General features: G+C 44.5%; 1 protein-coding gene across 3 annotated transcripts in view; it reads left to right on the forward strand.

The window, feature by feature from the left end:
- Positions 1–16,344, forward strand: part of Sry-alpha (Serendipity alpha) — a 119,064-nt gene that overhangs the window by 78,389 nt on the left and 24,331 nt on the right. For all 3 annotated transcript variants that reach the window (XM_069307036.1, XM_069307037.1, XM_069307038.1), the window contains 2 exons: positions 14,472–14,690; positions 14,844–15,068. In XM_069307036.1, the coding sequence (XP_069163137.1) occupies positions 14,472–14,690; positions 14,844–15,068 (444 nt within the window). The remainder of the gene's footprint in view (positions 1–14,471; positions 14,691–14,843; positions 15,069–16,344) is intronic.

The following is a 16,344-nucleotide window of genomic DNA, read 5'->3' on the forward strand; positions in this document are numbered from 1 at the left end:
TTGCACCTTTTCCAGCTTGTTGATGTGCTTCTTAAGATATGGGCACCACACAACAACTGCATATTCTAGCTTTGGCCTAACAAAAGTCATGAACAATTTCTTTAGTATATCGCCATCCATGTATTTAAATGCAATTCTGAAGTTAGAAAGCATCGCATAGGCTCCTTGCACAATATTCTTTATGTGGTCCTCAGGTGATAGTTTTCTATCTAGAACCACCCCTAGATCTTTTTCTTTATCAGAATTCTTTAAAGATTTCTCACATAATATATAGGTTGTATGGGGTCTATGTTCTCCTATTCCACATTCCATAACATGACATTTATTAACATTAAATTCCATTTGCCAGGTGGTGCTCCATATACTTATTTTGTCCAGGTCTTCTTGAAGGGCATGACAATCATCTAAATTTCTTATCCTTCCTATTATCTTAGCATCATCAGCAAACATGTTCATATAATTCTGTATACCAACTGGTAGATCATTTATGTACACAATAAACATCACTGGTGCAAGAACTGAACCCTGTGGTACTCCACTTGTGACATTTCTCCATTCCGATACATTGCCTCTGATTACTGCCCTCATTTTTCTATCAGTCAGAAAATTTTTCATCCATGATAGAAGCTTACCTGTCACCCCTCCAATATTTTCCAGTTTCCAGAACAACCTCTTATGTGGAACTCTGTCGAAAGCCTTTTTTAGGTCCAGATAGATGCAGTCAACCCAGCCATCTCTTTCCTGTAATATCTCTGTGGCCCGATCATAGAAACTGAGTAAATTCGATACACAGGATCTTCCTGATCGAAAACCATACTGTCTGTCTGATATTATATCATTTCTCTCCAGGTGTTCTACCCATTTAGTTTTGATTAGCTTTTCCAATACTTTCACTATTACACTTGTCAATGATACAGGTCTATAATTGAGGGGGTCTTCCCTGCTGCCACTTTTGTAGATTGGAACTATGTTAGCCTGTTTCCACTCGTCTGCTACGATTCCTGTACACAGGGATGCCTGAAAGATCAGGTGAAGTGGAATGCTGAGCTCAGATGCACATTCTCTCAGAACCCATGGTGAAACGCCATCTGGGCCAGCTGCTTTGTTCCTCCCGAGCTCCTTTAGCATATTTTCCACTTCATCTCTAGACACCTCTATCCGCTCTATGTTGTTCTCTGGAATTCTTATTGTGTCTGGTTCTCTGAAGATTTCATTTTGTACAAACACACTTTGGAACTTTTCATTTAATGTTTCACACATTTCCTTTTCATTTTCCGTGAATCTGTTTCCCATTTTCAACCTCTGGATATTATCCTTTACCTGCAATTTGTTGTTTATGAATTTGTAGAATAGGCCCGGTTCTGTTTTACATTTATCTGCTATCCCTTTTTCAAAATTTCTTTCTGCCTCTCTCCTTACTGCTGTGTATTTGTTTCTCGCATCTTTGTATCGCTGGTATGTTTGGGGGTTTGGCCTCTTCCTATACTGATTCCATTTTTGTGTCTTTTGGTCTCTTGCCCTCTCACAATTTCTGTCGAACCAATCCTGTTTTCTGGTCCTGCATCTCTGTTTTGGTATGAATGTTTGTGTGCCTTCCTCGTATAGTTTTAAAAATTTGGCATACATTTCATTTACTTCCCTGCCTACCAACAATTCTGTCCAATTACACTCATTAAAAAAATTTCGAAGTTCCCCATAGTTGCCTCTCTTTAAATCGAGTTTATCAACTGTTTCAATGTCCCCATTTTCTTCTAGATGATATCTTAAAGCATATTTAATGTCTAACAGGACGTGATCACTCTTTCCCAAGGGAGGAAGGTACTGGATGTCAAAAATCTCTTCTTCTTTCCTGGTGAATACTAGATCCAGTACTGACGGTACATCTCCTTCCCTCATTCTTGTGGCTTGCTTTATGTGTTGATACAAGAATGTCTCCAGAATGAGGTTCACAAATCTGCATGTCCAAAAGTCCTCCGTTCTTGCTTCATAGGCCTCCCAGTCTATTGCTCTAAAGTTGAAGTCCCCCAGTATCAACAGTCGTGATTTATCTTTTTCTGCTTGTACAATAATATCTCTCATGACCATTATGAGGCCCTCTCGTTTGTCATCCAGTTCTTCCTTTGTCCACGTGTTGCTTGCTGGTGGGCTGTATGTATTTACAATTATCAGGTTATCATCCTGATTCCAGACCTGCAATGCCATTATGTCAATATCTCGAGGGTTTTCAAATATTAACTCTTTTACCTTCAGGTGTTTTTTCACCAGTACAGCCACTCCTCCTCCCTTCCTAGTTTTCCTGTCACGTCTCCAAACTAAGTAGCCTCTTGGGAATATGACTTCATTTATTATATTTCCTTCAAGTTTCGTTTCTGATAATGCAACAATATCTGGGACCCTAAGCTGGATTATATCTTGCAACTCCAAAGTTTTTGACCTCACTCCATCTATGTTGGTATATACAATTTTCAGGAACATGTTCCCTTTTCCTTTGCTCTTTACTCCCCCTTCCACTACTGATCTTGTTGCTTTGTTTTTATGTACCATTTCACAAGCTTTCCAGTCCCTGTCACTTTGTAAAAAAAAGAATTTCTGTCTTCTTCATTTCTATCCCCATTTAGACGTTTTGCCTCAATTAAGTTCATTTTCAGCTTTTCTCTGTCTTCCTTGGAGAGGTCTTGTCTTATTGACCAAAATTTGCCAACCTCATCACTCTGCAGTTTCCTGGCATTTCTTAGCACTTCCATCATGTTTTTCACACCATTAAACGTCACCCTTAAGGGGCGGTTCTTTTCTTTCTCATATTTTCCTATTCTTCTAAAATCACTGACATTTTCCTTTGAGCCTTCTCCTAAACCTACTATTTTCTCTATGATTTTCATCTCTTCTGCCGCTCGGTCCACCCTAGATGAAATTTCCTTCTCTAAACATCCAAAAATGATTATGGACTTAGTTCTATCTGCAGTGTTTTGTACCAGTTTACTGTTGGTAACCAGTTCTTTCCTAATTGCTTGGCTAATTTCTGCTTCTTGTTGGTCATTTCTAGTTTTGACTTCCGAACACACTTCTTTGATAGTCTCTTTCTCTTTTACAACTTCAGCATATGTCGCTTTTATTTCTTCTTTATACTTTTCTAGTTCTTTATTCACCTCCTCTATGTGAGTTGTCAGTGAAGTTTCCAGTTGGAGATCCTTACCTAACTCTATGTTAGCCCTTAGGCTTGCTTGGAGTTGTTCACCATATGAGTCTATCTTCTTGTTTATTTCTTCAAAGTCACCACACTTCACTTTCCATGCCTCATTTTCTTTCACTAGTTCCTTGATTTGCTCCTCCTGATTTGTTACCTTGTCTGTTAATGCAGTAATAATCTTACCTTGTTGAAGCATACTCCCTTTTAGAGTGCAAAGCTCACTCCAAAGAGCTCCATTGTCCTCTTCTAATTTAAGCACTTTTTCTTCATACTTCTTTTGCATGTCCTCAATTATCTCTAACCTGCCAAGAACACCTCCTTTCCTTATATCTTGTGTTGAGAATCCTTTGAAACCATCATCTGATGGTGTGTCTACCTTCTCAGTGGGGGTGGTGGCGGCGGCCATCTTTGATTTTGTTCTAGACCAAAACAAACTTTTCCACTCGGCTATTTTCACTCAGTTTTACTTGTTTATTGTATTTTATTTGCTTTTACTCTTCCCTGAACCTTTATGTAACCTGGGACACCACTGTAGCCCTCAACCTGCTCCCAATACTTAGGTAATTCGATATTTCCAGGAGCTTGCTGCAGTGTGACTTCTGCCTCCACCAGCTTCACCTCCGTGTGTGTGTGTGTGTGTGTGTGTGTGTGTGTATACTCACCTAGTTGTACTCACCTAGGTGTGTCTGCAGGATCGAGCATTGACTCTTGGATCCCGCCTTTCGAGCATCAGTTGTTTACAGCAATGACTCCTGTCCCATTTCCCTATCATACCTGGTTTTAAAATTATGAATAGTATTTGCTTCCACAACCTGTTCCTGAAGTGCATTCCATTTTCCCACTACTCTCACGCTAAAAGAAAACTTCCTAACATCTCTGTGACTCATCTGAGTTTCAAGCTTCCATCCATGTCCCCTCGTTCTGTTACTATTCCGTGTGAACATTTCGTCTATGTCCACTCTGTCAATCCCTCTGAGTATTTTATACGTTCCTATCATGTCCCCCCCTCTCCCTTCTTCTTTCTAGTGTCGTAAGTCACAGTTCCCTCAGGCGCTCCTCATACCCCATCCCTCGTAGCTCTGGGACGAGTCTCGTTGCAAACCTCTGAACCTTTTCCAGTTTCATTATATGCTTCTTCAGATGGGGACTCCATGATGAGGCGGCATACACGTAGGCAGTGTAAAGCGCCCTAAATGCCTCCTTACTTAGGTTTCTGAATGATGTTCTAACTTTTGCCAGTGTAGAGTACGCTGCTGTCGTTATCCTATTTATATGTGCCTCAGGAGATAGATTAGGTGTTACGTCCACACCCAGGTCTCTTTCGTGCGTCGTCACAGGTAGGCTGTTCCCCTTCATTGTGTACTGTCCCTTTGGTCTCCTATCTCTTAGTCCCATTTCCATAACTTTACATTTGCTCATGTTGAATTCCAGTAGCCATTTCTCTGACCATCTCTGCAACCTGTTCAGGTCCTCTTGGAGGATCCTGCAATCCTCATCTGTCACAACTCTTCTCATCAACTTTGCGTCATCCGCAAACATCGACATGTAGGACTCTACGCCTGTAAACATGTCGTTAACATATACAAGAAATAGAATTGGTCCCAGCACCGATCCTGTGGTACTCCACTTGTTACTGTTCGCCAGTCCGACTTCTAGCCCCTTACCGTAACTCTTTGGCTCCTTCCTATTAGGTAGTTCCTTATCCATGCTAGGACCTTTCCCCCCACCCCCGCCTGCCTCTCGAGCTTGAACAGCAGTCTCATGTGCGGTACTGTATCAAAGGCTTTTTGGCAGTCCAGAAATATGCAGTCTGCCCAACCATCTCTGTCCTGTCTTATCCTCGTTATTTTATCATAGAATTCCAGAAGGTTTGTTAGGCACGATTTCCCTGTCCAGAACCCATGTTGATGTTTGTTCACAAACCTAATGTTCTCCAGGTGTGCAACCAGTCATACCCTAATTATTCTTTCCAGTATTTTACAGGGGATGCTTGTCAGTGATACAGGTCTATAGTTAAGTGCCTCCTCCCTATCACCTTTCTTGAAGATCGGCACGACATTTGCCTTCTTCCAGCAACTGGGCAATTCTCCCGACATAAGTGACTCATTAAAGATCATTGCCAGAGGCACGCTGAGGGCCTGCGCTGCTTCTTTTAGTATCCACGGTGATACTTTGTCTGGTCCAACTGCTTTAGTTGCATCTAGAGTTGTCAACTGTTTCATTACCTCCTCTGCTGTCACCTCTATATCTGATAGTCTTTCATCTAGGGTAACCCCTTCCAACAATGGGAGCTGCTCAGGCTCGGTAGTGAACACTCCATGGAAACTGGCATTCAGTGCCTCGCAGATTTCCTTGTCACTTTCAGTATATGCCCCCTCTGTCTTCCTTAGTCTTGTCACTTGGTCGTTCACCGACATTTTTCTTCTTATATGACTGTGTAGTAACTTAGGTTGTTTTTTCGCTTTGATTGCAATATCGTTCTCATAGTCCCTTTCTGATGTTCGTCTTATGTTAATGTAATCGTTCCTAGCTCTGTTGTATCTGATCCTGTTGTCCTCTGTCCTTTGTCTTCTGTACTTCCTCCACTCCCGCCTGCTGGCCATTTTTGCTTCCTGACCCTGTCTATTAAACCATGGGTTATTATATTCCTTCTTATTTTTTCCCTTTACTGTTGGTATAAATCTGTCTTTGGCCTCCTGGCATTTCTGTATGACTAGGTCCATCATATCTTGAACTGTTTTCCTCTAATTTCTTCCTCCCACTGCACTTAACCCAGATAGTCCCTTATCCTCTTATAGTCCCCTTTCCTGTAGTCAACTCTCCTTTCCCAGATCTCTTGTCCCATGGTCATAAGTTTGAGTTCCATCATGTAGTCAAGACTAGGACACAATGGTCACTGGCCCCTAGAGGTATTTCATGCTCTAAATTCTCGATATCTTCTACGTTCTGGGTGAAAATCAGGTCAAAATTCTTTATCTACCCTATCAATTCCCTTCAGAATCTTGAATGTGGTGATCATGTCCCCCCTAACTCTTCTGTCTTCCAGCGAAGTGAGGTTTAATTCCCGTAGTCTCTCCTCGTAGCTCATACCTCTCAGCTCGGGTACTAGTCTGGTGGCAAACCTTTGAACCTTTTCCAGTTTAGTCTTATCCTTGACTAGATATGGACTCCATGCTGGGGCTGCATACTCCAGGATTGGCCTGACATATGTGGTATACAAAGTTCTGAATGATTCTTTACACAAGTTTCTGAATGCCGTTCGTATGTTGGCCAGCCTGGCATATGCCGCTGATGTTATCCGCTTGATATGTGCTGCAGGAGACAGGTCTGGCGTGATATCAACCCCCAAGTCTTTTTCCTTCTCTGACTCCTGAAGAATTTCCTCTCCCAGATGAGACCTTGTATCTGGCCTCCTGCTCCCTACACCTATCTTCATTACATTACATTTGGTTGGGTTAAACTCTAACAACCATTTGTTCGACCATTCCTTCAGCTTGTCTAGGTCTTCTTGAAGCCTCAAACAGTCCTCTTCTGTTTTAATCCTTCTCATAATTTTAGCATCGTCCGCAAACATTGAGAGAAATGAATCGATACCCTCTGGGAGATCATTTACATATATCAGAAACAAGATAGGACCGAGTACAGAGCCCTGTGGGACTCCACTGGTGACTTCACGCCAATCGGAGGTCTCACCCCTCACCATAACTCTTTGCTTCCTATTGCTTAGATACTCTCTTATCCACTGGAGCACCTTACCAGCTACACCTGCCTGTCTCTCCAGCTTATGTACCAGCCTCTTATGCGGTACTGTGTCAAAGGCTTTCCGACAATCCAAGAAAATGCAGTCCGCCCAGCCCTCTTTCTTGCTTAATCTTTGTCACCTGATCGTAGAATTCTATCAAGCCTGTAAGGCAAGATTTACCCTCCCTGAACCCATGTTGGCAATTTGTCACGAAGTCCCTTCTCTCCAGATGTGTTACCAGGTTTTTTCTCACGATCTTCTCTATCACCTTGCATGGTATACAAGTCAAGGACACTGGCCTGTAGTTCAGTGCCTCTTGCCTGTCGCCCTTTTTGTATATTGGGACCACATTCGCCGTCTTCCATATTTCTGGTAGGTCTCCCGTCTCCAGTGACTTACTATACACTATGGAGAGTGGCAAGCAAAGTGCCTCTGCACACTCTTTCAGTATCCATGGTGAGATCCCATCTGGACCAACAGCCTTTCTAACATCCAGATCCAGCAGGTGTCTCTTGACCTCCTCTCTCGTAATTTCAAACTCTTCCAAGGCCGCCTGGTTTACCTCCCTTTCTCCTAGCACAATGACCTCACCTTGTTCTATTGTGAAGACCTCCTGGAACCTCTTGTTGAGTTCTTCACACCCTCTCTGTCATTCTCTGTATACCTGTCATCGCCTGTTCGAAGTTTCAATACCTGTTCTTTCACTGTTGTTTTCCTTCTGATGTGACTGTGGAGTAGCTTTGGTTCAGTCTTGGCTTTGTTTGCTATATCATTTTCAAATCTTTTCTCTTCTTCTCTTCTCACCCTGACGTACTCATTCCTGGTTCTCTGGTATCTCTCTCTGCTTTCTGGTGTTCTGTTATTCCGGAAGTTCCTCCAGGCCCTTTTGTTCAGTTTCTTCTCTTCCATACATGCCCTATTATACCATGGATTCTTCTGTTGCTTCTCGGATTTTTCCCTTTGGGCCGGGATGAACCTGTTTACTGCCTCCTGACTCTTTTGGGTAACATAGTCCATCATACCCTGTACAGACTTATCTCTGAGGTCTGTGCTCCAAGGTATTTCACTTAGGAGACTTCTCATCTGTTCATAATTTCCCTTTCGGTATGCCAGCCTTTTGATTCCTAGTTCTTTTTTGGGGGAGATAAGTCCTAGCTCTACCAGGTACTCAAAGTTCAATACACTGTGGTCACTCATTCCCAAGGGTGCTTCCATCTTAACTTCTCTTATATCCCACTCATTTAGGGTAAATATCAAATCAAGCATTGCTGGTTCATCTTCTCCTCTCATTCTTGTTGGTTCTTTGATGTGCTGGCTTAGAAAGTTTCTTGTTGCCACGTCCAGCAGCTTAGCCCTCCATGTTTCTGGTCCTCCATGCGGGTCTCTGTTCTTCCAATCTATCTTCCCATGGTTGAAGTCTTCCATAATTAGTAGTCCAGATCCATTCCTGCTAGCAACAGAAGCTGCTCTTTCTATTATGTTAATGGTGGCCATGTTGTTTCTATCATATTCCTGTCTAGGTCTTCTGTCATTTGGTGGTGGATTATATATGACTACGACTATAATTTTTTTCCCTCCATTTGTTACGGTACCTGCTATGTAGTCACTGAAACCTTCACAGCCCTGAATATCCATCTCCTCAAAATCCCAGCCTTTTCTTACCAGCAGAGCTACACCACCCCCACCTCTTCCTTCCCTCTCTTTCCTCATAACATAATAGTCCTGTGGGAACACTGCGTTTGTTATCGTTTTCGTGATCTTTGTTTCTGTGAGGGCTATTATGTCTGGGTTTTCCTCTAGTACCCGTTCTCCAAGCTTATTTGCTTTATTTGTAATTCCATCTATGGTAGTGTACATCGCTTTGAGGCTCACTTTCTTCTGTCCCTTCTCAAATCACTCATTGGTGAGTGTTCTGCTGGTGGGGGAGGCTGTTCCATGGGTGTGAGGACCTGTGAGGTGGATAACAGGGTCTCAGAGGATACTGGGATGAGGGGCGGGGGATCCAGTGAAGGGGGAGGGACAAGGAGGGTATGGGGTGAAAGGGGAGGGAGGACTCGGGAGGAGGGGAGGGGTAGAAGGGTGGGGATTGGGTGTGGGGGAAGGGAGATTTGGCTGAACATTTGAGTGGGAGCCGGGAGGGTTTGGGGTAGGGGGGTTTTCTATGCAGAGGAGGGAGGCGGGGTTGTCCTCCCTTCTGGTGTTACTGGGTAGCTGGTTGTGGGTTCCCCCCTCGCTTCTGGGGGTGTTGTGTTGGGAGCTGTGACTTCCTGGTTTTCCCCTCTCGCCCTGCGCCTCTTCCTTGCTTCTGCCGCCACAGCTCTCTCCTCCCTTGTCATGTCTCTCTGGAGGAATACATTTTTGAATTTTCCCACGTTTTTCAGGGAGCTCTTCCTTGATAGGATCTTCTCCTTTGTGCTCTCGTTGGCAAACACTATCTTTATCATTCGGTCTCGGTCTTTGTTGTACCAACCTAGCCTGAAAACCTCCTTCTCAATGCTATGCTCAGCCCCTTCCATGTCTAGTGCCTTTAGTACTTCATTCACTGCTGCTTTGTCCTTGTCATTCCACTCTGTCCTATTAGAGCCTTCCTGCTCTTTAATACCCACAGCAACCACTGATCTGTTCCTTTCCAGCAGTTGGCTAGTGGAGCGTGCCGCCTCCTGTGAGGTGGCTGCTTTCATGGCCACCTCCATCACTGCAGTCATTACTTCAGAGTTATTTTTTTTTTTTAGTATTTTCGCAAATGTTGCTTTTATTGTGGCATTCTCATCCAAAAAACTATTACCACCTTCTCCCTGGATGGTTTTCTGATTCTCAGCCTCGATACCATTCTCTTTGAGGGCTCTAATCTCCTCCTTTGCTGCTGTCAGCTCTCTTTTCAGGTTGCTTATTTCGTTCTTCATTTCCTGCATCATTTCTTGCATCTCACTCTTGTCCTCCAGAAACTGGGCGAACATTTCCTTCATTTCGTCACCTTGGCTTTTCCCTGTTCCCCTGGTACCTCTGGCTGCCATGCTTGACCCTGTTCCTATAGTTGTGTCATGATAGGATTTGTCAGGAGGGCAGAGCGGGATGGGGGAGGGAGAGAGAGAGAGAAGGGAGTGATAAAGGGAGAGATAAATGGGTGGGTGGGGGGGATCCAACCCTTCCACTGAAGTGAGAAGAAAGTAGAAGGGGAGGGGGGGGGAGGTGTGTGTGTGTATGTGTGTGGGGGGGGGCAGAGAGGGAGGGGGAAGGAGAGAGATAGGGAGTGGGAGGGGAAGAGTGTGTGTATGGGCGATGCGGGGAACTGGGGGTGGGGGGGCAGAGATGGCGACCAGGTCAGGTCAGGTCAGATGGGGGGGGGGGATAGTAAGGTCCTGAACCCAGGTTAATGCCTTTTCCCCTGACTGAACGATTGTGTGTGTGTGTGTCTGTTTTAGCGTGTACACACTTGTGTGCGTGTATACGTACGTGGGCAAGCACGCGTGTATGTGTCAAGATATCCCTTATGTGTTACCTCTGCCTAAATGAGCCACCCTGAGAGTTTTAAATATATATGATATCCTGAACAAGAATTTGATAATATTTTACCACAATCTGTACACCTGATTAATTGACCAGAGAGGGGGTACATACCAGTCTCCTCCCGCTCACACAACCAGATGAGTAAGGAAGATGTATGATGACGAAGGTTATCCGTCATTGTCTCCCACTAGGTGATTCACTAAGTGTTGGTAGATTGATGAGGTCGGTTCTTCTCGGTCTACACAAAGCTCTGGAGTCAGTCACTGTATCGTTGTGTGACAGTTCACTAATTCACTGTACCACTGATCACAGTCACCACTCAACAACACAATCAGGTAGTTCCATTTTGTGTGTGTGTGTGTGTGTGTGTGTAATTACCTAAGTGTAGTTACAGGATGAGAGCTACGCTCGTGGTGTCCCGTCTTCCCAGCACTCTTTGTCATATAACGCTTTGAAACTACTGACGGTCTTGGCCTCCACCACCTTCTCACTTAACTTGTTCCAACCGTCTACCACTCTATTTACGAAGGTGAATTTTCTTATATTTCTTCGGCATCTGTGTTTAGCTAGTTTAAATCTATGACCTCTTATGTGTGTGTGTGTATGCAACCCGTTCTCGCAAATTTAATAAGTCAATATTGACTTATTAGTTGCGTGCATAGGTGACATACTAAACATAATAGTTTCCCTTGAAAAGTTTCATAGAAAACACCGACCTTACCTAACCTACTTAGTATGTTAAAAGAAGCATCTTATAGCTTCGTAATTACAATTGTTACTTAACCTATTATAGGTATAGGTTAGGTAATAATTGTAATTACGAAGCAATAAGATGCTCATCTTAACATACTAAGTAGGTTAGGTAAGGTCGGTGTTTTCTATGAAGCTTTTCAAGGGAAACTATTATGTTAAGTATGTCACCTATGCACATATTTAATGTCAATATTGACTTATTAAATTTGCGAGAACGGGTTGGTGTATGTATGTATATATGTGTATATACACACACACACACACACACACACATATATACACAGTATATATAATATGTTGTTTAATTTGACCGAAAGGGTAAAATAAATAATTCTAGCACGAATCTTCTCAGTATTTCTTACGTTTTTCTTCACTGTCGAGGGTAATTGAAAAATTAACTCTTCAAAATTCATTTTGGAGATTGTTTGCATGTAGTCATCCCTCCTAACCACTACTTCGGTTGCCTCGGTGTGTTGCGCAGGCTCCTGTGTCCGGTTAGGTCTGCGCTGGTGGGTTTTAACGGGTTCCCTGGCATGGATATCCTACTTCCTTGTCGGGTCGTGGGTGCCGGGTTGTAAACCTGCTCGGACAAGGTGATCCTTGATGGACTTGCCTCGCCTCCACGCAATCATTGGTGGATTTTGCGGGAAATTCTCCCAAGAGTGGTGGTCACTGTATGTCTGCATCATCCAGGCCCATACGTCTGAGAGTTTGTTTTCCAGCAAAACCAGGTATAAACAGGGTAGGGAGGATCCATCTCTTATCCTCCAACCGTGGGGTCAGAGGCCTAAGAAGTTGTTCTCTGGTCTTTCTGCGTACTGTAGTTTCTCTTGGGCGTGATTCAGTGTTTCCTCAGGGTAACCTCTATGCCTAAACATCTCCCATAGGTCGTCTAGCTGGGAGTAGAGGGTTTCGTCCTTGCTGGTTGATACCTGGTTGATGGGGTTCTGGGAGTTCTTCTACTCCCCAAGCCCGGCCCGAGGCCAGGCTCGACTTGTGAGAGTTTGGTCCACCAAGCTGTTGCTTGGAGCGGCCCGCAGGCCCACATACCCACCACAGCCCGGTTGGTCCGGCACTTCTTGGAGGAATAAATCTAGTTTCCTCTTGAAAATGTCCACGGTTGTTCCGGCAATATTTCTTATGCTTGCTGGGAGGACGTTGAACAACCGCGGACCTCTGATGTTTATACAGTGTTCTCTGATTGTGCCTATGGCACCTCTGCTCTTCATTGGTTCTATTCTACATTTTCTTCCATGTCGTTCACTCCAGTACGTTGTTATTTTACTGTGTAGATTTGGTACTTGGCCCTCCAGTATCTTCCAGGTGTATATTATTTGATATCTCTCGTCTTCTTTCTAGTGAGTACATTTGGAGGGCTTTGAGACTATCCCAATAATTTAGGTGCTTTATTGCATCTATGCGTGCCGTATATGTTCTCTGTATTCCCTCTATTTCAGCAATCTCTCCTGCTCTGAAGGGGGAAGTGAGTACTGAGCAGTACTCAAGACGGGACAACACAAGTGACTTGAAGAGTACAACCATTGTGATGGGATCCCTGGATTTGAAAGTTCTCGTAATCCATCCTATCATTTTTCTGGCTGTCGCCTTGCTATTTATTCTTTTAAGGCGTAATCCTAGGGAGAAGGGTAATGATTTCTTTAGGGCTAGCGGATGGCATGAGTCGATCTTCAAGTATGTGTGAAGGTTCGTAGGTTTGTAATACGCCTTCGTGGTCAGGTGTCGGGTTGTTTCGTCCACATACACCGTGGTGTCTAGGAAATTTATTGTGGTGTCGTCGTGTTCTAGGGTAAATTTGATATTTCCGTGGACTGTGTTTGCCCAGGCAAAGAAACCCTCTAGACGTGTGAGTCCTCCTACCATGACTCAAAAGATATTGTCTATATATCTGTAGTACACTGCTGGGGCGTCTTCTCTGTGGGATCTCTCCCTTTCAAAAACTACTTGCATAAAGATGTCAGCAACAGCTGACTTGCATAAAGATGTCAGCAACAGCTGACTTGCATAAAGATGTCAGCAACAGCTGACTTGCATAAAGATGTCAGCAACAGCTGACTTGCATAAAGATGTCAGCAACAGCTGACTTGCATAAAGATGTCGGCAACAGCTGACTTGCATAAAGATGTCGGCAACAGCTGACTTGCATAAAGATGTCGGCAACAGCTGACTTGCATAAAGATGTCAGCAACAGCTGACTTGCATAAAGATGTCGGCAACAGCTGACTTGCATAAAGATGTCGGCAACAGCTGACTTGCATAAAGATGTCGGCAACAGCTGACTTGCATAAAGATGTCGGCAACAGCTGACTTGCATAAAGATGTCAGCAACAGCTACGCTACTGGACGCTCCTATGGCAGTGCCCTTCGTCTGTCTATATGCCTTACCATGGAATTGAAGGAGGGTATCCCTCATTACATGGAGTATTGCTTCCTCCAATAACTGCCTGTGAGGCGGCCTCAATACTCCTGCTTCTCGTAGTTGCTGTGTAATTTTGTGTTTTTCATCAAAGAAGGTTGCTACCACTTTGGCTCTCTCTCTTTGTGGTATGCTCGGGTAGAGCGATACCACATCCAAGGAGAAAAGGCAGGCTCCGCTTGGAACTGGATTTCTGATGCTGGCTATCTTGTTCAGGAAGTCTGTTGTATCTTTAAGGCGTTCCGGTAGGAGTCTGAGAAAGGGGTTGAGGAGGGCTGTACATATCCAGTCTACCGGTCTGGTAGGTGCCGGCAGCCGCTCAGCACTGGTCTCCCCTGCCACGTTCCTGTGATCTCGTTCGGTGGTTTGTGAATCTTTTGTGGAAGATAAAGGTGTGGGATGGCAGATTCAAAGGCTACGTAAAAGTCCCTTGCCTTTGCTTGCATGAGTTCACCATTCCCGTCTTGGGGTTTATTTTCAAAAAGCTTGAGGACTAGTTTCCTGCTCCTTGCCTGGGCGTTCTTCAGAGCAGCATTTTGGTTTGTGATCCAGTGGTACGCCGCTGGGTTCGCCACGTGTCGTTCCATTTCTCGTGTAAAGTTTTCCCGTCTCCAGATTACTCCCCCCCCCCTCTCTCTCTCTCTCTCTCTCTTTCTATCTCTTTCTTTCTTTCTCTCTTTCTTTCTCTCTTTCTCTCTAAAATTATTTGAAATGATTAAGCTTTCTATTACATAATATAGGACAAAAAATTTTGAAGAAATATAATATTGTATTTTAAGGACAATTCAGTTTTATAGGTAACTTGGTAATATAATTTTTATTATATATTGTTTATTTTGGTATGATAGCAATAAGAGAAGTGAAGCGGAGTGAAGAGGCAGTTGTAGCATCCCCATCTATGCTGCCATGTCACCGAAGTATGATCAAGAGAGTGCAGCTCACACTTACTCTCATCTCTCGTCTTGCAAACACTCTTAATGAGGACAATATCCAGACATATGAGGAATTCAGTGTCACAGTGGAGCCCCATAAAGTCCAGAATAAGTTGCCTTCCATCAAACTTACAAGTGAGCAAATATGTGTTTTTATCAAATGCTTGACTTTAGTGTTTATTGTTAATAGTTGTGATCTTTATTGACCTTATAAACATACATAATAGCTTATAAATGATGCCGTTTATGGCTTTACATCACTGGCAATTTTTTATATACTACTACCAGAAGCAGAAGAGCAGCAGCTGTTTACATCAAATATAGAAGACATTCCCATCGATGTGGCAACACCAATACAACGTTTGGAACACCAGGGAATTACTGCTATTGCCAGATCACCCTCAACAATACAAGAGCATGAAAGCCAGCAACAGAAATCATTGAAGAGGTGTTTAAGATCTATATCCAGGCTTGGCGGGGTCCGGGCTAGGGCTGGAAATCGAAACATGTCTGGTTAGTATTTTGTTTCTCTATTTAGGTACCTATTGTAAAGATATCTTTGGTTTTTGTTTTTTTTTCTGGGGGGAGCCCCATCGGCTCCCCAGAGCTATCCCAGGCTGATATGCTAATGTCAGACTTTGGCATCAGTGATGTGTATGGAGTTCTTAGGCCTACCGGGGACCACGGCCAGAACCGGGCCCCCTCAGAGAGGCAAGGGGAGCAATGGCCTATAGAAGCCCCCGTGTAGTTGGAAGCATTCTATGTCTGCCATCGACCGGAACAGGCACCCAGAAAGGTAAGCGCCTCAAAACAAACCCCTATTCTGGTTAAAATTGCTACCAGAAGCCGTACTAGTGGATAGAACTCTCCAACCGTAAACAAGCAAACTAGTGTGACGTCACACACTGCCGCGCCGCTGTCTGCGCAGCTCTCCCCTCCCCGGGAGGGGGAAGTGGGAGCCCCAGACCCTCCACGCCGGCTACCCACACCTCGGTTCTTGAGGCTGATGCTATAGGCGATGGTCGTGTGCTCTGGCTCCAGTGTCGCTACTGCACTGTGTTTTGCGTGTGGTGTTGGTTTTATGGGTGCGAGAGCCAGGAGTTATCTTCAGTACTCGGGCTACATGTGCCTAGGGCTGCCTTCCCTAGGTGCCCTGTAAGTACTGCCCTTGGGGCTTGGGGCCACCTTCCACAGGCTCCTCGGGGTCTGCCTCTGCTGGTCCGTTTTACCTTTCGGTTTTTCGGCCGCCTGTTGGGCTCTTGGGTGTTCTGTTCTCCCTTGTTACCGGCAGGTAAGAAGCAATTTGCACTGGTAGGGGCGCAGGGTGCTGCACAGCTTGTATTCCCGACATCGCGGCCGGCTCTGTTCCTTGGGGTTCGCTGTCCTCTTGCGGGGTTTTGTTTTTCTTTTTGTTTTTGCCTGGTGGGGGGTTCTGTCATTTTATTCAGTTTGTTTTTGCCCTTCCACTGTTCTTCTCTGTGGCGCCCCCTGCTAGGTCCCTGTGAGTGTACACGTTCCTGGGGTTCAGCTATAGAAGTTTCGCAAGCTGTCTCGTGCATTATTTCACCTCCGGCCTGTTCATGCGTCGCCTGAGCCGTCCTGGTCTTTGGACAGAGTGCTCGCTTTCCTTTCGTCTCCTCATTTCGTTGTGGCCCCTTCGGTCCAGGATTGTTTTTCCAAGGCACTTTTCTTGTTGGCTTTGGCCTCTGGGGGTCGGGTAGGGAAGCTTCATGCTCTCCTCCGATGCAGGGGTTTCTGCACTTTTGGTCGTGGTGATTGTTTTGTTCGT

This window comes from Procambarus clarkii, chromosome 59 (genome assembly GCF_040958095.1).
Source record: "Procambarus clarkii isolate CNS0578487 chromosome 59, FALCON_Pclarkii_2.0, whole genome shotgun sequence".
Classification (NCBI taxonomy): Eukaryota; Metazoa; Arthropoda; class Malacostraca; order Decapoda; family Cambaridae; genus Procambarus; species Procambarus clarkii.